The sequence below is a fragment of the Ranitomeya imitator genome, chromosome 3 (assembly GCF_032444005.1).
Source record: "Ranitomeya imitator isolate aRanImi1 chromosome 3, aRanImi1.pri, whole genome shotgun sequence".
NCBI lineage: Eukaryota > Metazoa > Chordata > Amphibia > Anura > Dendrobatidae > Ranitomeya > Ranitomeya imitator.
In genome coordinates, this window is record NC_091284.1 from 114,301,551 (window position 1) to 114,328,106 (window position 26,556).

At 42.2% G+C, this 26,556-nt stretch overlaps 1 protein-coding gene across 1 annotated transcript in view; it reads left to right on the plus strand.

The window, feature by feature from the left end:
- COL26A1 (collagen type XXVI alpha 1 chain) overlaps positions 1-26,556 on the plus strand; it is an 817,346-nt gene that overhangs the window by 291,915 nt on the left and 498,875 nt on the right. The window contains exon 2 of the mRNA XM_069761307.1: positions 1,635-1,757. Within this exon, the coding sequence (XP_069617408.1) occupies positions 1,635-1,757 (123 nt within the window). The remainder of the gene's footprint in view (positions 1-1,634; positions 1,758-26,556) is intronic.

Consider the following 26,556-nt stretch of genomic DNA (forward strand, 5'->3'; position numbering starts at 1 on the left):
CTGGACTCTTCCTGAGTTAAAACATTAGTATTGTTGTTTCTAAATGATTATGAACTTATTTTCGTTGCATTATTTGAGGTCTGAAAGCACTGGGTTTTTTAAATTTTGACCATTTCTCCTTTTCAGAAAAAAATACAAAATGTATTGCTTGAAAATTCGGAGACATGTTGTCAGAAGTTTATAGACTAAAAGAACAATTTACATTGTACTCAAAAATATACCTATAAAGAGAAAAATCAGAGAAACTGAAAATTTTGCAGTGGTCTCTTACTTTTTACCAGAGCTGTATATTCTGGATACTAGGTAAAGGGCAGTTTTATGAATTTTCAATGAAGAAATTTAGGATTAATGATAGAGTGGGGGTAGCAGTGGAAATTCTTTGTAATTCAGCTGTCTTTAGTTGGTAAAATATATTTCTTTTTTGTCACTGAACAAATAATTTTAATGAAATCTCTACTAGTAATCTTATTTCGATGTGGGTTTGCAAAATTTCATAAAGGTTCCATCATAAGGCCGGTTTCACACGTCAGTGGCTCCGGTATGTGAGGTGACAGTTTCCTCACGTACCGGAGCCACTGACACATGAAGACACAGTGAAATCAATGCATCTGTGCAGATGTCATTGATTTTTTGCGGACCGTGTCTCCGTGTTCCAAACATGTCAGTGTTCATGGGAGCTCACGGATTACACGGACCCATTAAAGTCAATGGGTCCGTGTAAAACTCGTACCGCACATGGATGCTGTCCGTGTGCAGTCTGTGTGCCGTGCAGGAGACAGCGCTACAGTAAGCGCTGTCCCCCACTGGTGCTGAAGCCATAATTCATATCTTCCCTGCAGCAGCGTTTGCTGTAGAGAAGATATGAATAATCGTGTTTAAAATAAAGATCCATGTGCCCACCCCCCTCCCACCCCCTGTGCGCCCCCCCCGCTGTTATTAAAATACTCACCCGGCTCCCTCGCTGGCTGGCGCTGCTTCCTGTCCTGGCCGCACCTTTTACTGTATGAGCGGTCACGTGGGCCCGCCGATTACAGTCATGAATATGCGGCTCCACCTCCCAGCGGGGGGGCGCACAGGGGGTGGGAGGGGGCTGGGAATTTGGACCTTTATTTTAAACACGATTATTCATATCTTCTCTACAGCAAACACTGCTGCAGGGAAGATATGAATCGCGGCTTCAGCACCAGATGCAGGGGACAGCGCTAAACTTTAGCACTGTCTCCTGCACGGTGCGTGTGGTACCCAGTGGGCACACGGGCGGCACACGTGTGCCGCACGTGTGCCACACTGATGTGCCACAGAAACGCACCGGCACACGGACACGGATAATTCCGGTACCGATTTTTCCAGTACCAGAATTATCTGGACGTGTGAGACTGGCCTAAAGCAGATATTGCAATGTAAAGTCAGCACCTTAATTATATAATACCATATATAAATATCCTGGTCTACCATGCTTCCATACATATAGAATAATAAATTGCCACAATTAAATAAATAATATGAAACTTTTTGAACCTTGGATTTTAATATCAGCCTGCAAAGGAATAAGGATTTAAATGAAAAAAGATTACAAATTAAAGTTATTTTGAAAAAGTCATTAAAATAATCAAAGTGATTTTGCTTTTTCGTAGGAACTGGTGTCAGTTCACAGTGACAAAAACAGTAACCTGCCAAGTACAGAATGGATCTGAAACTGTCGTCCAGAGGGTGTACCAGAGTTGCAGATGGCCCGGACCTTGCACAAATCTTGTGAGGTAAAAATATTTACTAAACATGTGCTCATCTATCACTGTTATCTCAAAAAAGAATCTTGCTATAGTTGATCATTGACAGTTTGTTTTGTTAGCAATAAAAGTAGTTAAAGGGGGTGTCCTATGAACAAAGTACATTTTAATCAATAGATCTTGGATGAATAATAAATTCCACATTTAGATGTGTTAAAAATGTTTCTGTGTTGAGATAATCTTACAAATGTGCCCCTTCTATGTACTGTGTAAAGACTGTGTCTCACCATGCAGGAACATGGGAGGAAACAAAACATACAGACAGGACAGCACGGGATCACAGCTACTGTTTTCTGTGGGGTAAAACATGTTTAACCCCTTAGCGACCGCCGATACGCCTTTTAACGGCGGCCGCTAAGGGTACTTAAACCACAGCGCTGTTAATTAACGGCGCTGTGGAAAAAGTGAATAGCGCCCCCCAGAGTCGGATTTTCTCCGGGGTCTCGGCTGCCGGGGGTAGCCGAGACCCCAGAGAACATGATTTGGGGGGTTTTGTACTGACCCCGCATTTGCGATCGCCGGTAATTAACCGTTTACCGGCGATCGCAAAAAAACCCCAAAAAACGCAATCTCTTTTTAATTTCTCTGTCCTCCGATGTGATCGCACATCGGAGGACAGAGAAAAGAGGTCCCAATACTCACCTATCTCCCCCGGTGCTCCTCGTGGCTCCCGGTGAGCGCAGCCATCTTCAAAATGGCGGGCGCATGCGCAGTGCGCCCGCCGGCCGGCCTCGCGAGAATCTTTGGGGTCTCGGCTGTCGGGGGTAGCCGAGACCCCAAAGAGCATGATCGGGGTCGGTTTTACCGACCCCTGTTTTGCTATCGCCGGTAATTAACTGTTTACCGGCGACCGCAAAAAAAAAAGTAAAGTGTAATTCTCTGTCCTCTGATGTGATCGCACATCAGAGGACAGAGAAATAGGGGGATTCGGGGACCCTGTCATACTCACATGTGTCCCTGGATCCTCCTGCTGCTCCTCCTGGCCGCCGGCAAAAGAAAATGGCGGGCGCATGCGCAGTGCTCCCGCCATCTGTCTCCATCTGCTGGCCGGCAGGAGAACAGCAGTTGGGGCTAAAATTAGGGTTAGGGTTAGGGCTAGGGTTAGGGTTAGGGTTAGGGCTAGGGTTAGGGCTAGGGTTAGGGCTAGGGTTAGGGCTAGGGTTAGGGTTAGGGCTAGGGCTAGGGTTAGGGCTAGGGTTAGGGCTAGGGTTAGGGCTAGGGCTAGGGTTAGGGCTAGGGTTAGGGCTAGGGTTAGGGTTAGGGTTAGGGCTAGGGTTAGGGTTAGGGCTAGGGTTAGGGCTAGGGTTAGGGCTAGGGTTGGGGCTAAATTTAGGGTTAGGGTTGGGGCTAAATTTAGGGTTAGGGTTGGGGCTAAATTTAGGGTTAGGATTCTTTCACATTTACGTCGGTACGGGGCCGTCGCAATGCGTCGGCCCGACATACCGACGCACGTTGTGAAAATTGTGCACAACGTGGGCAGCGGCTGTAGTTTTTCAACGCATCCGCTGCCCAATCTATGTCCTGGGGAGGAGGGGGCGGAGTTACGGCCACGCATGCGCGGTCAGAAATGGCGGATGCGACGTACAAAAAAAGTTTCATTGAACTTTTTTTGTGCCGACGGTCCGCCAAAACACAACTGATCCAGTGCACGACGGACGCGACGTGTGGCCATCCGTCACGATCCATCGGCAATACAGTCTATGGGCAAAAAACACATCCTGCGGGCACATTTGCAGGATCCGTTTCTTGTCCAAAACGACGGATTGCGACGGATGCCAAACGATGCAAGTGTGAACGTAGCCTTAGGGCTAGGGTTAGGGTTGGGGCTAAAGTTAGGGCTAGGGTTGGGGCTAAAGTTAGGGTTAGAGTTGGGATTAGGGTTAGGGTTTGGATTAGGGTTGGTATTAGGGTTAGGGTTGGAATTAGGGTTACGCTTGGGATTAGGGTTAGGTTTGGGATTAGGGTTAAGGTTAGGGTTGTGATTAGGGGTGTATTGGGATTAGGGTTAGGTTTGAGGTTAGGGTTGAGATTAGGATTAGGGGTGTGTTAGATTTAGGGTTTTGATTAGGGTTATGGTTAGGGTTGACATTAGGGTTGTTTTGGGGTAAGGGTTGTGATTATGGTTAGGGTTAGTGATTAGGATTATGGATCAGGTTGAGATTAGGGTTAGGGGTGTGTTGGGGTTAGGGTTGGAGCTAGAATTGAGGGGTTTCCACTGTTTAGGTACATCAGGGGTTCTCCAAACACGACAGCCAATTTTGCGCTCAAAAAGTCAAATGGTGCTCCCTCCCTTCTGAGCTCTGCCGTGCGCCCAAACAGTGGGTTACCCCCACATATGGGGCATCAGCGTACTCGGGATAAATTGGACAACAACTTCTGGGAACCAATTTCTCTTGTTACCCTTGTGAAAATAAAAACTTGGGGGCTACAAAATCTTTTTTGTGGAAAAATATTTTTTTATTTTCACAACTCTGCATTCTAAACTTCTGTGAAGCACTTGGGCATTCAAAGTTCTCACCACACATCTAGATAAGTTCCTTGGGGGGTCTAGTTTCCAAAACGGGGTCACTTGTGGAGGGTTACTACTATTTAGGTACATCAGGGGCTCTGCAAACGCAACATAACGCCCACAGACCATTCTATCTAAGTCTGCATTCCAAAACGGCGCTCCTTCCCTTCCGAGCTCTGCCGTGCGCCCAAACAGTGGTTTACCCCCACATATGGAGCATCAGCATACTCAGGATAAATTGGACAACAACTTTAGTGGTCTAATTTCTCCTGTTACCCTTGTGAAAATAAAAACTTGGGGGCTACAATATCTTTTTTGTGAAAAAAAAATTTTTTTTATTTTCACGACTCTGCATTCTAAACTTTTGTGAAGCACCTGGGCATTCAAAGTTCTCACCACACATCTAGATAAGTTCCTTGGGGGGGTCTAGTTTCCAAAATGGGGTCACTTGTGGGGGGTTACTACAGTTTAGGTACATCAGGGGCTCTGCAATCGCGACATGGTGTCCGATCTCAATTCCAGCCAATTCTACATTGAAAAAGTAAAACGGCACTCCTTCTCTTCCAAGCTCTGCGATGCGCCCAAAAAGTGGTTTACCCCCACACATGGGGTATTGGCGTATTCAGGAGAAATTGCATAACAAAATTTATGGTTACATTTCTGTTTTTACACTTGTGAAAATAAAAAAAATGGTTCTGAATTAAGATGTTTGCAAAAAAAAGTTAAATGTTCATTTTTTCCTTCCACATTGTTTCAGTTCCTGTGAAGCACGTAAAGGGTTAATAAACTTCTTGAATGTGGTTTTGAGAACCTTGAGGGGTGTAGTTTTTAGAATGGTGTCACACTTCATTATTTTCTATCATATAGACCCCTCAAAATGACTTCAAATGTGATGTGGTCCCTAAAAAAAATGGTGTTGTAAAAATGAGAAATTGCTGGTCAACTTTTAACCCTTATAACTCCCTAACAAAAAAAAATTTTGTTTCCAAAATTGTGCTGGTGTAAAGTAGACATGTGGGAAATGTTAATTATTAACTATTTTTCGTGACATATCTCTCTGATTTAAGGGCATAAAAATACAAAGTTTGAAAATTGCAAAATTTTAAAAATTTTCGCCATATTTCCGTTTTTTTCATAAATAATCGCAAGTAATATTGAAGAAATGTTACCACTAACATGAAGTACAATATGTCATGAAAAAACATTCTCAGAATCAGCGGGATCCGTTGAAGCGTTCCAGAGTTATAACCTCATAAAGTGACAGTGGTCAGAATTGCAAAAATTGGCTCGGTCATTAAGTACCAAATTGGCTCTGTCACTAAGGGGTTAAATACAAGAAGCAACTGCTTTATCTCACAGAAAAAATCAGCTGTGATCCTATGCTGTAATGTTTCTATACTCTTCTGCGTCTACCCTGACCAGGATATGTGGTATGATCAGATCATGTCACTGTATGGTCAAACATGGCCATTACACAGTACATAGCAGGGGCACATTTATAAGATTAGCTCACCACAGGAACATTTTTTTAAAACATCAAATTGTGGAGCTTATTATTATTGCAAGATCAATTTATTAAAATATATCTTGTTTGTCAGGCAACACTTCAAGCAGGGCTTCCACCAGGAATTTCAGGGTCTCCTGGCAGCATTTTCTGCCCCCTTGGGACTCCACCCAGGCTCCACCCCAGTTCCACCTCCACCCCTTAAACCTTCCACAGTCACACCACCCACTCTTGGAAAACCTCCACTTCTACATTACTTACTCACCAATCACACATTAACACTTCTCATTGAACACCACATCCCATATATAGCCATCAGCTTTTCTTTTTGCCAAAAGATTTTTTAAGCCTGCCACCATGACAAAGTAGACTCTTTTGGCCAGGCCCTACTCTACTCTAATCTATTAAACATTTGTTAAAATACCCAACACTTTTTTTTGGTATATTTTTCTTTATGAGAATACATACATCACATACATTTTTTAAAGTTACCAATATTATCACATACATGGGACAAATACTATTTCCCAAATGCTGAACCACATATTACCACCACACAGTGACCTAATAATACCACATACAAGGAATAAATACTGTCACACCATGATCAGACCATATATTGCAACTACATAGTGACCAAATAATACCACACACAGGGACAAATACAACCATACCATGACCAGACCACATCAACACCAAATAATATCTGAATACTACAATACTGATCATTAATAAAAAAAAAAACCACAATATTAATATTACCATAAGTGCCATTATACGCAGGAGCTTTGTACATAGTATACAGTGTATAGTGTCAGTGTACAGGTAATAGTGAATCACAAGGGACATTATACACAGAAGGTCTGTACATAGGGGTCACCAGTGACATCATACACAATTGCTCTGCATGTTGTGTCAGTGTACAGGTAACACACTGACTCACCAGTGACATTATACACAGGAGCTCAGAATATAGTATCAGTGTACAGGTAATAGGGACTCACCAGTGACATTATACACAGGAGCTCTGTATATAGTGTCAGTGTACAGGTAATACAGTGATCACCGGTAACATTTTACACAGGAGCTCTGTATATAGGGTCAGTGTACAGGAAATACAGTGACTTCCCAAGATTCAGAAGCCAGGTAACCCAGGGAGGCCAGTTATTTCAGAGGTGGAAACACTCACTGAAAAAATCTCAGTGTGGGTAGAAACTATCCTTAAACCGCTGGCAAGGAATACAGCCAGATATTTACAGGACACCACAGACTTTTTAAAAAAAGCTATCTACATTAAGTCCTCTCCCTAAGAGTGCCATCTAGGCCATGATGGATGTGGAATCTTTATATTCAAACATCCTATATAAAGATGGACTATCCACCTGCCAAATGTTTCTAGAAGCTAATGGGATCCCTTCTGAGTCTGTATTAATTCTCACCAGATTTATCCTCACACATAATTTTTCTCTTTTGGCGAGAAACTATATCTAATCTATATCACACAAAAACTGCTATGGGCAGCAAAATGGCACCCCAGTATGCCAACCTTTTCATGGCCGGAAAATGACTTTTTAGCTCCATCAAACCTTTCTCTATTTCCGTTACATCGATGACATCTTAATAATCTGGACTGAGTCTGGACAAGAACTTCTAAAATTCCATGACAAATTCAATACACTTCATCCCACCATAAGTTTAACATTGGACCACTCAAAAATGGAAATCAACTTTCTCGATACCACCATAAAAAATTCAAAATGGTTCAATCCAGGCATTGGTGTATCAGAAAACAATTGACCATTCTACACATCAGATGAAACAGCTTTCACACCTCTTCTTGGGTTAGATTGGTGACCCCTAATATAGGGTTTTCTTTGTCATTTTATTTTCCACTGTGAATACCGTGGAGAAGAATGTGTTTAATATATTAGCTTTTTCCTCATCATTTACAACGATTCTTCCCTCACAATTTTTTAAGGGGCTTACACTGTCACTTATGATTCTTTTACTATTGATATAGGTGGAGAACAGTTTGGGATTGGTTATACATTGGTTATCAATGTGCTTCTCTGTTTCCTTTTTGGCAGCTTTAATTCGTTTTTTTAGATAAAGTATTTTTCTCCCTATAGTTTTTTAGAGCTTCAATGGTGCCATCCTGCTTTAGTAGTTTAAAGGCTTTCTTTTTACTGTTAGCCCCTTTCTGACATTAGACGTACTATCCCGTCGAGGTTGGGTGGGCCCGTATGACCACCGACGGGATAGTATGTCATTTGTGATCGGCCGTGCTCACGGGGGGAGCGCAGCCGATCGCGGCCGGGTGTCAGCTGACTATCGCAGCTGACATCCGGCACTACGTGCCAAGAGTGGTCACGTACCACCCCCGGCACATTAACCCACGGCACACTGCGATCAAACATGATCGCAGTGTTCCGGCGGTATAGGGAAGCATCGCGCAGGGAGGGGGCTCTGTTGTTGGTCAGGACAATAATGGACCTGGTGGTTAAGAGCACACGGAATGACCTGATAGTTACTGATAATATAGGATGAGCTCTGGGACGTGGGAACTCTGCTGATCGCAATCCCTAATCCTATCAACCACACTAGAAATAGCCGTGGATTGCTCCTAACGCTCCCTATGCAACTCGGCACAGCCTAAGGAACTAGCTAGCCCTGAAGATAGAAAAATAAAGCCTAATGATGAAAATACAAACACAGAGATGAAATAGATTAAGCAAAGTGAGGCCTGACTTACTGAACAGACTGAGGATAGGAAATGTAGCTTTGCGGTCAGCACAAAAACCTACAAAAAGACCACGCAGAGGGCGCAAAAAGACCCTCAGCACCGACTCACGGTGCGGAGGCGCTCCCTCTGCGTCCCAGAGCTTCCAGCAAGCAAGACAACAATCAAAATAGCAAGCTGGACAGAAAAATAGTAAACCAGAGAAAAACAAGCAGTCACTTAGCTTCTGCTGGGAAGACAGGTCACAAGAACGATCCAGGAGTGAACTAGACCAATACTGGAACATTGACAGGTGGCATGGAGCAAAGATCTAAGTGGAGTTAAATAGAGCAGCCAGCTAACGAATTAACCTCGTCACCTGTGGAAGGAAACTCAGAAACACCCACAGCCACCAGAGAAAGTCCATGGACAGAACCAGCCGAAGTACCATTCATGACCACAGGAGGGAGCCCGACAACAGAATTCACAACAGGGCTCCCTGCGTGCTTCCCTGAGACCCCCGGAGCAACGCGATGTGATCGCGTTGCTGCGAGGGTCTCTCACCTCCTCCTCCCTGCAGCAGGCCCGGATCCAAAATGGCCGTGGGGCTGCATCCGGGTCCTGCAGGGAGGTGGTTTACCAGCGCCAGCTCAGAGCAAGCGCTGGTAAGCTTGCAGGAGTGCACGTCAAATCGCTGATCTGACACAGGGCACAGCAAAGTGTTAGATCAGCGATCTTACACTATAACATGATGCCCCCCCCCCTCCCCGGGGCAATGCTATAGTGTAAAAAAATATATTCATATGTGTAAAAAAATTTAAAAAAATTCCTAAAAAAAAAAATATATATATTGTTCAAATAAATACATTTCTTTATCTAAATAAAAAAACAATAAAAAGTACACATATTTAGTATCGCCGCGTCTGTAACGACCCGACCTATAAAACTGTCCCACTAGTTAACCCCTTCAGTGAACACCATAAAAAAAAAAGAGGCAAAAAACAACGCTTTATTATCATACTGCCAAACAAAAAGTGGAATAACGCGTGATCAAAAAGATGGATATAAATAACTATGGTACCGCTGAAAACGTCATCTTGTCCCACAAAAAACGAGCCACCATACAGCATCATCAAAGAAAAAATAAAAAAGTTGTAGTCCTCAGAATAAAGCGATGCAAAAGTAATTATTTTTTCTATAAAATAGTTTTTATCGTATAAAAGCACAAAAACATAAAAAATTATATAAATGAGGTATCGCTGTAATTGTACTGACCCGAAGGATAAAACTGCTTTATCCATTTTACCAAATGCGGAATGGTATAAACACCTGCCTCACAAAAATCGGAATAAAAAGCGATCAAAAAATGTCACGTGCCTGAAAATGTTACCAATAAAAACGTCAACTCGTCCCGCAAAAAACAAAACCTCACATGACTCTGTGGACCCAAATATGGAAAAATTATAGCTCTCAAAATGTGGTAACGCAAAAAATATTTTTTGCAATAAAAAGCATCTTTCAGTGTGTTAAGGCTGCCAATCATAAAAATCCGCTAAAAAACCCGCTATAAAAGTAAATCATTAAAAAAATGTATTTATTTCCATTTTCCCATTAGGGTTAGGGCTAGGGTTAGGGCTAGGGTTAGGGTTAGGGTTAGGGCTAGGGTTAGGGTTAGGGCTAGGGTTAGGGTTAGGGCTAAGGTTAGGGCTAGGGTTAAGGTTAGGGTTAGGGCTAGGATATGGCTAGGGTTAGGGTTAAGGTTGAGGCTAGGGTTAAGGCTACAGTTAGGGTTGGGGCTAAAGTTAAGGTTAGGGTTGGGGCTAAAGTTAGGGTGAGGGTTTGGATTACATTTAAGGTTGGGAATAGGGTTAGGATTAGGGTTAGGGGTGTGTCAGGGTTAGGGGTGTGGTTAGGGTTACCATTTGGATTAGGGTTAGGGGTGTGCTTGGATTAGGGTTTCAGTTATAATTGGGGGGTTTCCACTGTTTAGGCACATCAGGGGCTCTCCAAACGCGACATGGCGTCCGATCTCAATTCCAGCCAATTCTTCGTTGAAAAAATAAAACAGTGCTCCTTCCCTTCCGAGCTCTCCTGTGTGCCCAAACAGGGGTTTACCCCAACATATGGGGTATGAGCGTACTGAGGACACATTGGACACCATCTTTTGGGGTCCAATTTCTCCTGTTACCCTTGGGAAAATACAAAACTGGAGGCTAAAAAATAATTTTAGTGGAATAATAAGATTTTTTATTTTCATGGCTCTGTGTTATAAACTGTAGTGAAACACTTGGGGGTTCAAAATTCTCACAGCACATCTAGATAAGTTCCTTGGGGGGTCTAGTTTCCAATATGGGGTCACTTGTGGGGGGTTTCTGCTGTTTAGGTACATTAGGGGCTCTGCAAACGCAATGTGACGCCTGCAGACCAATCCATCTAAGCCTGTATTCCAAATGACGCTCCTTCCCTGCCGAGCTCTGCCATGCACTTAAACGGTGGTTCCCCTCCACATATGGGGTATCAGCGTACTCAGGACAAATTGGAGAACAACTTTTGGGTCCAATTTCTCATGTTACCCTTGGGAAAATACAAATCTGGGGGCTAAAAATAATTTTTGTGGAAAAAAAAGATTTTTTATTTTCACAGCTCTGCGTTATAAACTGTAGTGAAACACTTGGGGGTTCAAAGTTCTCACAACACATCTAGATAAGTTCCTTGGGGGGTCTAGTTTCCAACATGGGGTCACTTGTGGGTGGTTTCTAATGTTTAGGTACATTAGGGGCTATGCAAACTCAATGTGACGCCTGCAGACCATTTCATCTAAGTCTGCATTCCAAATGGCGCTCCTTCCCTTCCGAGCCTTTCCATGCGCCCAAACGGTGGTTCCCCCCACATATGGGGTATCAGCGTACTCAGAACAAATTGGACAACAACTTTTGGGTCCAAGTTCTCATGTTACCCTTGGGAAAATACAAAACTGGGGGCTAAAAAATAATTTTTGTGGGAAAAAAATAATTTTTATTTTCACGGCTCTGCGTTATAAACTGTAGTGAAACACTTGGGGGTTCAAAGCTCTCACAACACATCTAGATGAGTTCATTAGGGGGTCTACTTTCCAAAATGGTGGCACTTGTGGGGGGTTTCAATGTTTAGGCATATCAGTGGCTCTCCAAACGTAACATTGCGTCCCATCTCAATTCCTGTCAATTTTGCATTGAAAAGTCAAAAGGCGCTCCTTCCCTTCCGAGCTCTCCCATGCGCCCAAACAGTGGTTTACCCCCACATATGGGGTATCAGCGTACTCAGGACAAATTGTACAACAACTTTTGGTATACAATTTCATCTCTTACCCTTGGGAAAATAAAAAATTGGGGGTGAAAAGATCATTTTTGTGAAAAAATATGATTTTTTATTTTTACGGCTCTGCATTATAATCTTCTGTGACTCACTTAATAAGTCAATGTGCTGACCACACATCTAGATGAATTCCTTAGGGGGTCTAGGTTCCAAAATGGTGTAACTTGTGGGGGTTTCAATGTTAGGCACATCAGGGGCTCTCCAAACGCAACATGGCGTCCCATCTCAATTCCAGTCAATTTTGCATTGAAAAGTCAAATGGCGCTCCTTCGCTTCTGAGCTCTGCCATGTGCCCAGACAGTGGTTTACCCCCACATATTGGGTATCAGCGTACTCAGGACAAATTGTACAACAACTTTTGGGGTCCATTTTCTCCTGTTACCTTTGGTAAAATAAAACAAATTGGAGCTGAAATAAATTTTTTGTGAAAAAAAGTTGAATGTTTATTTTTATTTAAACATTCCAAAAATTCTGAAGCGTTAATAAACTTCTAGAATGTGGTTTTGAGCACCTTGAGGGGTGCAGTTTTTAGAATGGTGTCACACTTGGTTATTTTCTATCATATAGACCCCTCAAAATGACTTCAAATGAGATGTGGTCCCTAAAAAAAAATGGTGTTGTAAAAACGAGAAATTGCTGGTCAACTTTTAATCCTTATAACTCCCTAACAAAAAAATTTTGGTTCCAAAATTGTGCTGATGTAAAGTAGACATGTGTGAAATGTTACTTATTAAGTATGTTGTGTGACATATCTCTGTGATTTAATTGCATAAAAATTCAAAGTTGGAAAATTGCGAAATTTTCAAAATTTTCGCCAAATTTCCATTTTTTTCCCAAATAAACACAGGTGATATCAAAGAAATTTTACCACTATCATGAAGTACAATAAGTCTCAAGAAAACAATGTCAGAATCACCTGTATCCGTTGAAGCGTTCCAGAGTTATAATCTCATAAAGGGACAGTGGTCAGAATTGTAAAAATTGGCCTGGTCATTAACGTGCAAACCACCCTTGGGGGTAAAGGGGTTAATTTCCCCTTTTTCTTCTTTGTTTAGCCACATTGGGTTTTTCCTATTTCTTGTCCTTTTATTCCCACAAGATATAAACCGCTTACAGTGCCTATTTAGAATGTTCTTAAACATTTTCCATTTATAATCTGCAACAGATTAAGGGCATTTTTTGTGACACCTTGACAAGTCCCCCTAGCGAAAGACAATTGAAACTGTACAATATTGTGGTTGCTATTTCCTAGATGCCCGACGACCTGTAGATTTGTTATTCTGTCAGGTCTATTAGATAGTAATAGGTCCAAAAGTGTTGCTCCTCTGGTTGGATTCCTCACCAATTGGGAAAGATAATTTTTCTTGGTTATTAGCAGAAACCTGTTGCCTTTATGGGTTTCGCCGGTCTCTGTTTCCCAGTTAATATGCGGGTAGTTAAAGTCCCCCATAAGAAGGACCTCATTATGGGTTGCAGCTTCATCTATCTACCTTAGTAGTAAACTTTCCATGATTTCTGTTATATTTCGGGGTTTGTAACAGACCCTAATGAGAATTTAGTTACTGTTTTTCCCTCCATGTATTTTGACCCATATGGACTCGACATCCTCATTCCCTTCGCTAATATCCTCCCTTAAAGTGAACTTTAGACATAACTTTACATAAAGACAAACCCCTCCTCCTCTCCGATTTTTATGATCCTTTCTAAACAGACTGTAACCCTGTAAGTTAACTGCCCAGTCACAGCTTTCATCTAACCATGTCTCAATTATTCCCACTATGAAGACAAATATCGTGAGCACTACTGTGGAAGGTGCCTAGGTAGGTTCCCAAACTGTAATGTGATAAATAGAAAATCTAGCACTCAGCTTAAATGCAAATAAAGAAGAACTTTATTCAGTCAATAGGTAGTAGTACAGCAAAACGTTTCGGTCAAACTTGACCTTCGTCAGTTATGTACTACGGAAGTAGGGGGATTCAAGTAGATATCGGAGTGTGTTCATGTGGATGTCTCAGCATCCGTCAGGACTGTATGTAGTGGGCAGTCTGAGGACTTTAATGGGCAGTCCAAAGACTAGCACAAAAATGGCCTTATGTAATGGATTGGGTACATCTGATTACTCTCCGATGCGGTGTCCATCGCTTGTCTTGAGCCCTTGAATTCCCTTACTTCCGTAGTATGCAACTGACGAAGGTCAGGTTTGACTGAAACGTTTTGCTGTACTACTCCCTATGGACTGAATAAAGTTCTTCTTTATTTGCATTTAAGTTGAGTGCTATGTTTTTCTAGTTATTCCCACTATGTCATAGTTACCTGTAGATATTTCTGCTTCTAGTTCTTCCATCTTGTTTGTCAGGCTTCTGGTGTTTGTGAGCATGCAGTTTAGAGGATTTTGTTTTGTTCCAATCTCTTCCCAGTGGATTGTTTTAGAAGGTTTCTTACCTCCCTTCCGAGTATGTTGTCTTGGGTCTTCTTTGCCACACCTCATATCCTTCATCAGTACTGTGTATTTTCTGGCTTCATGTTCTTGTCTAATGTTTTTCTTCCCATCCCCTCTTCTTCTAGTTTAACGCCCTCCTGATGAGTGTAGCGAGTCTTCTGGTGTGTGTGTGTTTCCCAGGTTTGTTGAGGTGTAGTCCGTCTCTGGTGAGGAGTCCGTCGTATAGGTAATTCACACCGTGGTCCAGGAATGCGAATCCTTGTCTGCACCATCATCTTAGCCAGTTGTTCACATCAAGGATCCTGTTCCATTTTCTGGTGCCATGCCCATCTACTGGAAGGATAGAAGAAAAAACTACCTGTGCATCCAGTTCCTTTACTTTCTTCCCCAACTCTTCAAAGTCCTTTGCAGATTGTCGGTAGGTCCTTCCTTCACGTGTCATTGGTGCAAACATGTATCAGAAGAAATGGGTGGACGTCCTTGGAACTGATGAGCTTTGGTATCCTATTTATCCTTTGGTATCCTATTTATTTTATTTTTGCCAGCCATTAAAAGGTATCATAACTACAAGATTATCTTGTTTTTCCCACTGAGAGCAATCTTTTTTCAACTGGCTAATATGGTACCAAACCACTAGTCAATCCCCACTAAAACTAAAGAGAGGTTAGATGGATGGTGGGAAAACACTTAGCTTGAGAAGAGAACCGAGATGTCACATTAGCAATCCTCCAAGGGTACTCAGGGATGACACTAACTGACTGCTAGAACTTCTAACAAGGCTGAGACAAGTAAGAGCTAACACCTACACCATGCTGCAGCAATTGAATGTATGCATTTAAACCTTCAGCACAGGTGTTTGATTAGCAGCAGAAGGTGGAGGTAACTATTGCATCCTAGAAGGAGAAGGATATAGGTTCATAACAGAAATGCAAAAATCAAGAAGGTGCTTCAGCTAAATGCAAAGACCTTCTACAGCTGGATCTAAAATGACTGTCTGTCACACCTGACACACCCATGACAAACGCCTGCAGACTAGACCAGATTGAGCAACAGGGCTGTCAATTAAAATGCTCAATGGGGTTGAGATCTGGTGACTGCGCTGGCCTCTCCATTACAGATTGAATACCAGCTGCCTGCTTCTTCCCTAAATAGTTCTTGCATAATTTGGAGGTGTGATTTGGGTCATTGTCCTGTTGTAGGATGAAACTGGCTCCAATCAAGCGCTGTCCACAGGGTATGGCATGGCGTTGCAAAATGGAGTGATAGCCTTCCTTATTCAATATCCCTTTTACCTTGTACAAATCTCCCACTTTACCAGCACCAAAGCTACCCCAGTCCATCACATTGCCTCCACCATGCTTGACAGATGGTGTCAGACACTCTTCCAGCATCTTTTCAGTTATTCTGCGTCTCACAAATTTTCTTCTGTGTGATCCAAACACCTCAAACTTGAATTCATCTGTCCATAACAATTTGTTCCAATCTTCCTCTGTCCAATGTCTGTGTTCTTTTGCCCATATTAATCTTTTCCTTTTATTAGCCAGTCTCAGATATGGCTTTTTCTTTGCCACTCTGCCCTGAAGGTCAGCATCCCGGAGTCGCCTCTTCACTGTAGACGTTGACACTGGCGTTTTGTGTGTACTATTTAATGAAGCTGCCAGTTGAGGTCCTGTGAGGTGTCGATTTCTCAAACTACAGACTCTAATGTACGTGTCTTGTTGCTCAATTCTGTAGCGGAGCCTCCCAGTTCTCTTTCTACTCTGGTTAGAGCCTGTTTGTGCTCTCCTCTGAAGGGAGTAGTGCACACCTTTGTAGGAAATCTTCAGTTTCTTGGCAAGTTCTCTCATGGAATATACTTCATTTCTAAGAACAAGAATAGACTGTCGAGTTTCACATAAAAGTTCTTTTTTTCTGGCGATTTTGAGAGTTTAATGGAACCAACAAATGTAATGCTCCAGATTCTCAAGTAGCTCAAAGGAAGGTCATGTTTATAGTTTCTCTAATCAGCCAAGCTGTTTTCAGCTGTGCCAACATACTTGCACAAGGGTTTTCAAGGGTATTCTAACCATCCATTAGCCTTCTAACACAGTTAGCAAACACAAAGTATCATAAGAACACTGGAGTGGTGGTTGTTGGAAATGAGCCTCTATACACCTATGAAGATATTGCATTACAATCCAGACGTTTGCAGCTAGAATAGTCATTTACCACATTAACAATGTATAGAGTGTGTTTCTGAATCATTTAATGTTAGCTTCATTGGAAAAAGCTGTGTTTTTCTCTTAAAAATATGGAAATTTCTAAGTGACCCTAAACTTTTACACGGTAGTGTACATCCTACGGTACTCAAGGAATAATGTTTCTCCTTGCGGAGACATGTTAAGCATGCTGACATGAGAAGACTTTAAGCTGCAATGCTCCTCTAGGAAATATGCAAATTGTCTCTTCAGAGAGGAAGAGAACTAGAACTCTAGTGCCACCATAAACCATAGGTCCTCTCTGAAGAGACAATTTGCATCCTACAGTACTGAAATACTGATAGCAGAGGAAATTGCAGAACCACTAGCCAGAATCTTTGAAAAATCCTGGAGAAAATGAGAAGTCCCAGAAGATTGGCAAACAGCCAAAGTCCCTATCTTCAAAAAACAAATGAAGACGTAGCCAGGAAATTACAAGCCAGTAAACCTGACCTTCCTTTGAGCTAATTGAGAATCTGGAGCATTACATATGTTGGTTCCATTAAACTCTCAAAATGGCCAGAAAAAAAGGACTTTCATGTGAAACTCAACAGTCTATTCTTGTTCTTAGAAATGAAGGCTATTCCATGCGAGAAATTTCCAAGAAACTGAAGATTTCCTACAACAGTGTGTACTACTCCCTTCAGAGGAGAGCACAAACAGGCTCTAAACAGAGTAGAAAGAGAAGTGTGAGCCCCACTGCACAACTGAGCAACAAGACAAGTACATTAGAGTTTGTAGTTTGAGAAATCGATGCCTCACAGGTCCTCAACTGGCAGATTCATTAAATAGTACACGCAAAACACCAGTGTCCACGTCTACAGTGAAGAGGCGACTCCAGGATGCTGGCATTCAGGGCAGAGTGGCAAAGAAAAAGCCATATGTGAGACTGGCTAATAAAAGGAAAAGATTATTATGGGCGAAAGAACACAGACATTGGGCAGAGGAAGATTGTAAAAAAGTGTTATGGACAGACGAATCCAAGTTTGAGGTGTTTGGATCACACAGGAGAACATTTGTGAGACACAGAACAACTGAAAAGATGCTGGAAGATTGCCTGATGCCATCTGTCAAGCATGGTGGAGATAAAGTGATGGTCTGGGGTTGCTTTGGTGCTGGTAAAGTGGGAGATTTGTACAAGGTAAAAGGGATTTTGAATAAGGAAGGCAATCACTCCATTTTGCAACGCCATGCCATACCATACCCGGTGGACAGCGCTTGATTGGAGCCGATTTCATTCTACAACAGGACAATGACCCAAATCTGACTTTAAAATTATGCAAGAACTATTTAGGGAAGAAGCAGGCAGCTGGTATTCTATCTGTAATGGAGTGGCCAGCGCAGTCACCAGATCTCAACCCCATTGAGCTGTTGTAGGAGCAGCTTGACCATATGGTAGGCAAAAAGTGCCCATCAAGCCAAACCATCTTGTGGGAGCGGTTCTGGAAGCATGGGGTGAAATTTCTCCAGATTACCTCAGCAAATTAACTGCTAGAATGCCAAAGGTCTGCAATGCTGTAATTGCTGCAAAGGGAGCATTCAAAGGGAGCATTCTTTGATGAAAGCAAAGTTTGAAGAAGAAAATTATTATTTCAAATAAAAATCTTTTTTTCGAACCTTGTCAATGTCTGGACTAGATTTTCAATTCATTTGGCACCTCATTTGATTAATAAAAGTCTGAGTTTTCATGGTAAATACAAAATTGTCTGGGTGACCCCAAAATTTGGAATGGTATTGTAATTCATCTGGATCAGGATATTTAAATTCATTTAAATTAGTTAAGTACCATCTCTCTGTTTATACATAATGTGGATTCTTTTATTCTTCCGATGGCACAGTGAAGATCAGTTGATGTTACATTTGCTTTCTTAGAGAGCACAGATGCAAAAATAGGAATTTAAAAGTTTGGCCTTCTCAGCATCATTTATGACCAGTTCACTATTTTAATCCTGTAGAAATCCTATTTCATCTTTGACTTATATTTTGCTTTTGACATATTGTTAGGGTTGGCGGATTGCATTAAATAAATATAATGATAAAGTGCAATCGCAACCCAGGGTCCACCATGCAGAGATGGTGAACTGCTGCTAGAGTACAATGCTGGATAAAAAACTAGAGAATACACTGCGTTAAAACCACACAGAGCGAACGGGATACAGAGCAAACAAAGCTCAGAAAATATAAGTACCAAGCTCAGCTAATCACCAAGAGGCACAGAAAAATATAAACACCAAACTCAGCTAACCACTGAGAGGCACAGAAAAATATAAGTACCAAACTCAGCTAACCACCGAGTGGCAGTGAAAAATGAGAAGTGTGCATTACCCTGTTAACCCAGCAGGGAAAAGCACGTGGGTTGAGCTTGCCCTGCAACTGACCCGTGCTGAACACACACAAAAGCATACAGACAGAGCTGATATGCAAACAGTAAACAAAGAACAAAACTCTGTTAAACGTCACAGGATAAGAAGAAAATATGACGCTAGGTGTGATACCCTATCGCTCTCCCAGGGAAGTGTAGGCTAAGGTTTGACTTGCTATATAACTCAGCTTGTGCTAACCGCACACACGACGGAAACAGATGCTGAGCCAAGCAGGGATTCCCACCCTACACTACCTGCCTAGACACACAGACACTGGTACAAGAGCAACTCAGACACACGAGCAAACAGAGTGGTAGCTTATCCACCCACACACACCATAACACAATGGACGCTAGCACGCCTGCGTGTGCTGCTGGAAGCGTTTTATGCGCTAGGCTCCACCCCAAACACTCATGCCCAGTCGGACAAGGCGTCGCCCTTGGGCCAATCCGGAGCTGCCACATCACTAGAACAGTCATATGTGTGTATGAGTAAGCGGGCACCATCACTCAATACAAGATTACTGGAATCACCCAATGCATACAAAACAACAAAACACAAGTTAAAGAGAAAGTGTATGCATAAAAAGAAGGGGATCACCAAGAGAATTTTTATGAAGTGTTATGCAAGAATGCTTTTATTGAAAACCACCACATACAAAAACCATTAACCCTTTTACCCCCAAGAGTGGTTTGCACGTTAAGGTGCACGTGGTTTGCACCTTATTCATCGTCTACCCTGCCGCCCTTGGGGAAATCTGATCACAATCTTGTACTATTGTCACCAGTCTACCAACCTGTTGTTAGTACACAGCCTCCTAAGATTAAATCAGTTAGAATGTGGAATCCAACAAATGAACAGGCTTTACAGGATTGCTTTCATCTTACAGACTGGGATGTGCTGCTTGGGACAATGGACGAGTATACAAATGTTAATGAAGTGGTTGGTAGAGTGACTGACTACATTAACTTCTGCACTGATATGTTGGTGCCGACTAAAAAGATTAGGTGTTTTGCAAACAACAAGCCATGGATAACAAAGGAATTGAAGCATTTGCTCAACAGGAAAAAAAAGGCATTTAAACTGGGTGACAAAGAGGAAATTAAAATGATACAGCATGAATTGAAGCATAAAATAAAGGAGGCCCAGGAAGCCTTCAGAATTAAACTTGAAAAGAAACTGTCCCACAATAATACCAGAGAGGTTTGGGCAGGAATGAAATTACTGACTGGGCTTAAGCTGAGGCTTGAAAATGATCCAGGAACAATGGACAAGGCTAATGAGATGAATGAGTATTTCAACAGGTTCAGCAGTACATGTGTACATGTGCCAACTGATAGTGGAGGGGACCTGGGTGCAAATTCTGCAACATCGATATTGGAGGATGAGCAGACCAATTTTAGAGTATCCGAAAATGATGTGAGGAGGCAGTTTAAGTCACTTAACATTGGTAAAGCTGCAGGACCTGATGGACTCAGCTCACGTGTCCTTAAAGTTTGTGCAGACCAGCTGTGTACTGTCTTTACACGCCTATTTAATGGAAGTATACAAACACAGAGGGTACCGGTGTTATGGAAAACTTCCTGTCTGGTGCCGGTACCCAAGACTTCTTCTCCTGCAACCCTAAATGACTATCGTCCTGTAGCCTTAACATCTCATGCTATGAAGGCCTTGGAAAGATTAGTGCTTGCTCACTTAAGACCGAGGGTCAATGCTTTTATTGATCCCCTTCAGTTTGCTTACCGACATAGATTGGGGGTGGATGATGCTATTCTTTCTCTGTTACATAGGGTACATTCATTTCTGGAGAATGACGGAGCCACGGTGCGAGCGATGTTCTTCGATTTCTCGAGTGCATTTAACTCCTTGCAGCCACTTTTACTACACAAAAAGATGACTGATATGAAGGTGGAGGAGGGGATGAGAAATTGGATAACTGACTACCTATCAGATCGGCCACAGTTTGTACAGATGGGAGCAGTGGTGTCAAGCAGATTATTGAGCAGTGTAGGTGCCCCCCAGGGAACGGTGCTTGCGCCCTTTCTATTCACACTGTATACTTCAGACTTTCAGTATAAATCTGAACTTTGCCATCTTCAAAAATTTTCGGATGACTCTGTGGTTGTGGGATGCATTAGGGGAGATCAGGGGGATGAGGAATATAGAAGGGTGGTGTCGAATTTCGTGGATTGGTGCAATGGTAACTATCTGCAGCTAAATGTTAAGAAAACCAAGGAGTTGGTGGCCAACTATAGCAGGATAAAGTTGGAATGCTTACCGATCACTATTGCTGGTCAGGAGGTAGAGCAGGTGGAGAGTTACAAATATTTGGGGGTCCATTTGGATAGCAAACTGGACTGGAGATGCCACTCAGAGTTTGTCTACAAGAAGGGGATGAGCAGACTGTATTTCCTAAGGAAACTGAGGTCTTTTAATGTGTGTAGCAAAATGTTAGAAATGTTCTACCAATCTGTGGTGGCAAGTGCCATCTTTTTTGCAATCACGGGCTGGGGTAGTAGTGTGCGGGCCTCTGATGCTAATAAGCTGAATAAGATTATCAAGAAGGCAAGTTCTGCTGTGGGCTGTAATCTGGACTCTTTTGGGGAGGTAGTGGAGAGAAGAACTCTGAAAAAGTGTATGGCAATTATGAACAATAATGCACATCCATTATATGAGCTATTCATGAGACAGAAGAGCACCTTCAGCAACCGGCTAATACTTCTGAGGTGTAAGAAGGAAAAATATAGGAAATCGTTTGTGCCAACTGCCATGGGAATGTACAACAATAACATTAGGGTTAAACCACCAAGGTGAATGTCTACTTATTTCTCTACATTCAGTTCACTCGTTGTGTATGTCCTATTCTAATGTATAATGTTCTTCTGTCAACAAACTGTCATGTCAACTATGGAATTCCTTTATGATTTTTATGATTTAAGTTGTGCTGCTGTGATACCATAATTTCCCACGGGATCAATAAAGTGTATCGTATCGTATCGTATCGTAATGACCAGGCCAATTTTTACAATTCTGACCACTGTCCCTTTATGAGGTTATAACTCTGGAACGCTTCAATGGATCCCAGTGATTCTGACATTGTTTTCTCATGACAAATTGTACTTCATGATAGTGTTAAAATTTATTTGATATTACCTGCGTTCATTTGTGAAAAAAATGGAAATTTGGCAAAAAATTAGAAAATTTCGCAATTTTCCAAATTTGAATTTTTATGCAATTAAATCACAGAGATATGTGACACAAAATACTTAATAAGTAACATTTCCCACATGTCTACTTTACATCAGCATAATTTTGGAAAAATTTTTTTTTTTTTTTGTCAGGGAGTTTTAGGCCATGTTCACACCATCCTTTTTTTCATGCGGAATCGCCGCGATTTTCCCGCTGCGGGTCCGCAGCTGTTTTCCATGCAGGGTACATTACAATGTACCCTATGGAAAACAGGAACTGCTGTGCCCACATTGCGGAAAATCGCGAAAAAAGCCGCGCTGAATAGCCGCGGTAAAAAAGAAGTACCATGTCACTTCTTTTTGCGGAACTGCAGCGGTTCTGCACCCATAGACCTCCATTGTGAGGTCAAACCCGCAGTAAAACCCGCAGATGAAAAAAATATCTGCGGGTTTTCTGCGGTTTGTGGTGCAGAACCGCTGCAGTGTGGCTGCCCCCCCGTGCCCCAATCCCACACCCCCATGCTCCGATGCCACCCCCCGTGCTCCGACGCCCCCCCCGTGCCCTCATGTCCCCCCCTTATACTTACCCGGCCTCCCGGTGTCCGTCCGGCCGTCTTCTCCCTGGGCGCCGCCATCTTGCAAAATGGCGGGCGCATACGCAGTGCGCCCGCCGAATCTGCCGGTAGGCAGATTCGTTCCAAAGTGCATTTTGATCACTGAGATATAACCTATCTCAGTGATCAAAATTAAAAAAAATAGTAAATGACCCCCCCCCCTTTGTCACCCCCATAGGTAGGGACAATAAAAAAAATTAAGATTTTTTTTTTCCACTAAGGTTAGAATAGGGTTAGGGTTAGGGGTAGGGTTAGGGTTAGGGGTAGGGTTAGGGTTAGGGGTAGGGGTAGGGTTAGGGGTAGGGGTAGGGGTAGGGTTAGGGGTAGGGTTAGGGTTAGGGGTAGGGTTAGGGTTCGGGGTAGGGTTAGGGTATTTTCAGCCATTTTAACCCTAAAAAACTTCCTAGAAAACACAGACTCTGCATAGAAAACTGCATAAAAAAACGCATAAAAAAAACGCATCAAAAAACGCACCAAAAAAGCACCAAAAAAGCACCAAAAAAAGGACCTGCGTTTTCTGCCAAGAGCTGCGGTTTTTAGTCCTGAAAAAAAAGGAGGGAAATCAGGAACGTGTGAACATAGCCTTAAAGGTTAAAAGTTGACCAGCAATTTCTCATTTTTACAACACCATTTTTTTAGGGACCACATCTCATTTGAAGTCATTTTGAGGGGTCTATATGATAGAAAATAACCAAGTGTGACACCATTCTAAAAACTGCAGCCCTCAAGGTGCTCAAAACTACATTCAAGAAGTTTATTAACCCTTCAGGTGTTTCACAGGAATTTTTGGAATGTTTAAATAAAAATGAACATTTAACTTTTTTTCACAAAAAATTTACTTCAGCTCCAATTTGTTTTATTTTACCAAGGGTAACAGGAGAAAATGGACCCCAAATGTTGCTGTACAATTTGTCCTGAGTACGCCGATACCCCATATGTGGGGGTAAACCACTGTTTGGGTGCATGGCAGAGCTCGGAAGCGAAGGAGCGCCATTTGACTTTTCAATGCAAAATTGACTGGAATTGAGATGGTACGCCATGTTGCGTTTGGAAAGCCCCTGATGTGCCTAAACATTGAAACCCCCCACAAGTGACACCATCTTGGAAAGTAGACCCCCTAAGGAACTTATCTAGATGTGTGGTGAGCACTTTGACCCATTAAGTGATTCACAGAAGTTTATAATGCAGAGCCGTAAAAATAAAAAATCATATTTTTTCACAAAAATGATCTTTTCACCCCCAATTTTTTATTTTCCCAAGGGTAAGAGAAGATAATAGACAGCAAAAGTTGTTGTAGAATTTGTCCTGAGTACGCTGATACCCCATATGTGGGGGTAAACTACTGTTCGGGCGCAAGGGAGAGCTCGGAAGGGAAGGAGCCTTTTCAATGCAAAATTGACTGGAATTGAGATGGGATGCCATGTTGGGTTTGGAGAGCCACTCATGTGCCTAAAAATCGAAATCCCCACAAGTGATACCACTTTGGAAAGTAGACCCCCTAAGGAACTCATCTAGATGTGTTGTGAGAGCTTTGAACCCTCAAGTGTGTCACTACAGTTTATAACGCAGAGCCGTGAAAAAAAATATTTTTATTCCCACAAAAATTATTTTTTAGCCCCCAGTTTGGTATTTTCCCAAGGGTAACAGGAGAAATTGGACCCAAAAGTTGTTGTCCAATTTGTCCCGAGTACGCTGATATCCCATATGTGGGGGGAACCACCGTTTGGGCGCATGGGAGAGCTCAGAAGGGAAGGAGCGCCATTTGGAATGCAGACTAAGATGGAATGGTCTGCAGGTGTCACATTGCATTTGCAGAGCCCCTAATGTACCTAAACAGTCGAAACCCCCCATAAGTGACCCCATATTGGAAACTAGACCCCCCAAGGAACTTATCTAGATGTGTTGTGAGAACTTTGAACCACCAAGTGTTTCACTACAGTTTATAAAGCAGAGCCGTGAAAATAAAAAATCCTTTTTTTTCCACAAAAATAATTTTTTAGCCCCCAGTTTTGTATTTTTCCAAGGGTAACAGTTGAAATTGAACCCCAAAACTTGTCCAATTTGTCCTGTGTACGCTGATACCCCATATGTGGGGGGAACCACCGTTTGGGTGCATGGCAGAGCTCAGAAGGGAAGGAGCGCCATTTGGAATGCAGACTTAGGCTGCCGTCACACTAGCAGTATTTGGTCAGTATTTTACATCAGTATTTGTAAGCCAAAACCATTAGTGAGTGATAAATGCAGAAGTGGTGCATATGTTTCTATTATACTTTTCCTCTATTTGTTCCACTCTTGGTTTTGGCTACAAATACTGATGTAAAATACTGACCAAATACTGCTAGTGTGACGGCAGCCTTAGATGGATTGGTCTGCAGGTGTCACGTTGCGTTTGCAGAGCCCCTGATGTAACTAAACAGTAGAAACCCCCCACAAGTAAACCCATATTGGAAACTAGACCCCCAAGGAACTTATCTAGATGTGTTGTGAGAACTTTGAACCTCCATGTGTTTCACTACAGTTTATAACACAGAGCTGTGAAAATAAAAAAATCTTTTTTTTCCACAAAAATTATTTTTTAACCCCCAGTTTTGTATTTTTCCAAGGGTAACAGTTGAAATTGAACCCCAAAATTTGTTGTTCAATTTGTCCTGAGTACGCTGATACCCCATATGTTGGGGTAAACCCCTGTTTTGGTGCACAGGAGAGCTCGGAAGGGAAGGAGTACTGTTTTGCTTTTTCAACCCAGAATTGGCTGGAATTGAGATCGGACGCCATGTTTGGAGAGACCCTGATGTGCCTAAACAGTGGAAATTCCCCAATTATAACTGAAACCCTAATCCAAACACACCCCTAACCCTAATTTCAACGGTAATCCTAACCACACCCCTAACCCTGACACACCCCTAACCCTATTCCCAACTGTAAATGTAATCCAATCCCTAACCCTAACTTTAGCCCCAACCCTAACCCTAACTTTAGCCCCAACCCTAACTGTAGCCCTAACCCTAGCCCCAACCCTAACCCTAACCCTAGCCCTAACCCTAGCCCTAACCGTAGCCCTAGCCCTAACCCTAATGGAAAAATGGAAATAAGTACAATTTTAATTTTTTTATTTTTCCCTAACTAAGGGGGTGATGAAGAGGGGTTTGATTTGCTATTTCTAGCGGGTTTTCTAGCTGATTCTTATGATTGGCAGCCGTCACACACTAAAAGACGCTTTTTATTGCAAAAAATATTTTTTGCGTTACCACATTTTGAAGCTACAATTTTTCCATATTTTGGTCCACAGAGTCATGTGAGGTCTAGTTTTTTGCGGGACGAGTTGACGTTTTTATTGGTAACATTTTCGGTCACGTGACATTTTTTTTTGGGGGGGGGGGGCGTTTATACCGTTCCGCGTTTGGTAAAATGGATAAAGCAGTTTTTTTGGGGGGTCAGTACGATTACAGCGATACCTCATTTATATCATTTATTTATGTTTTGCCGCTTTTATACGATAAAAACTATTTTATAGAAAAAATAATTATTTTTGCATCGCTTTATTCTGAGGACTATAACTTTTTATTTTTTTGCTGATGATGCTGTGTGGTGGCTTGTGTTTTGCGGGACAAGATGACGTTTTCAGCGGTACCATGGTTATTTATATCCTTCTTTTTGATCGCGTGTTATTCCACTTTTTGTTTGGCGGTATGATAATAAAGCGTTGTTTTTTGCCTTTTTTTTTTTACGGTGTTCACTGAAGGGGTTAACTAGTGGGACAGTTTTATAGGTCGGGTCATTACGGATGCGGCAATACTAAATATGTGTACTTTTATTGTTTTTTTTAGTTAGATAAAGGAAT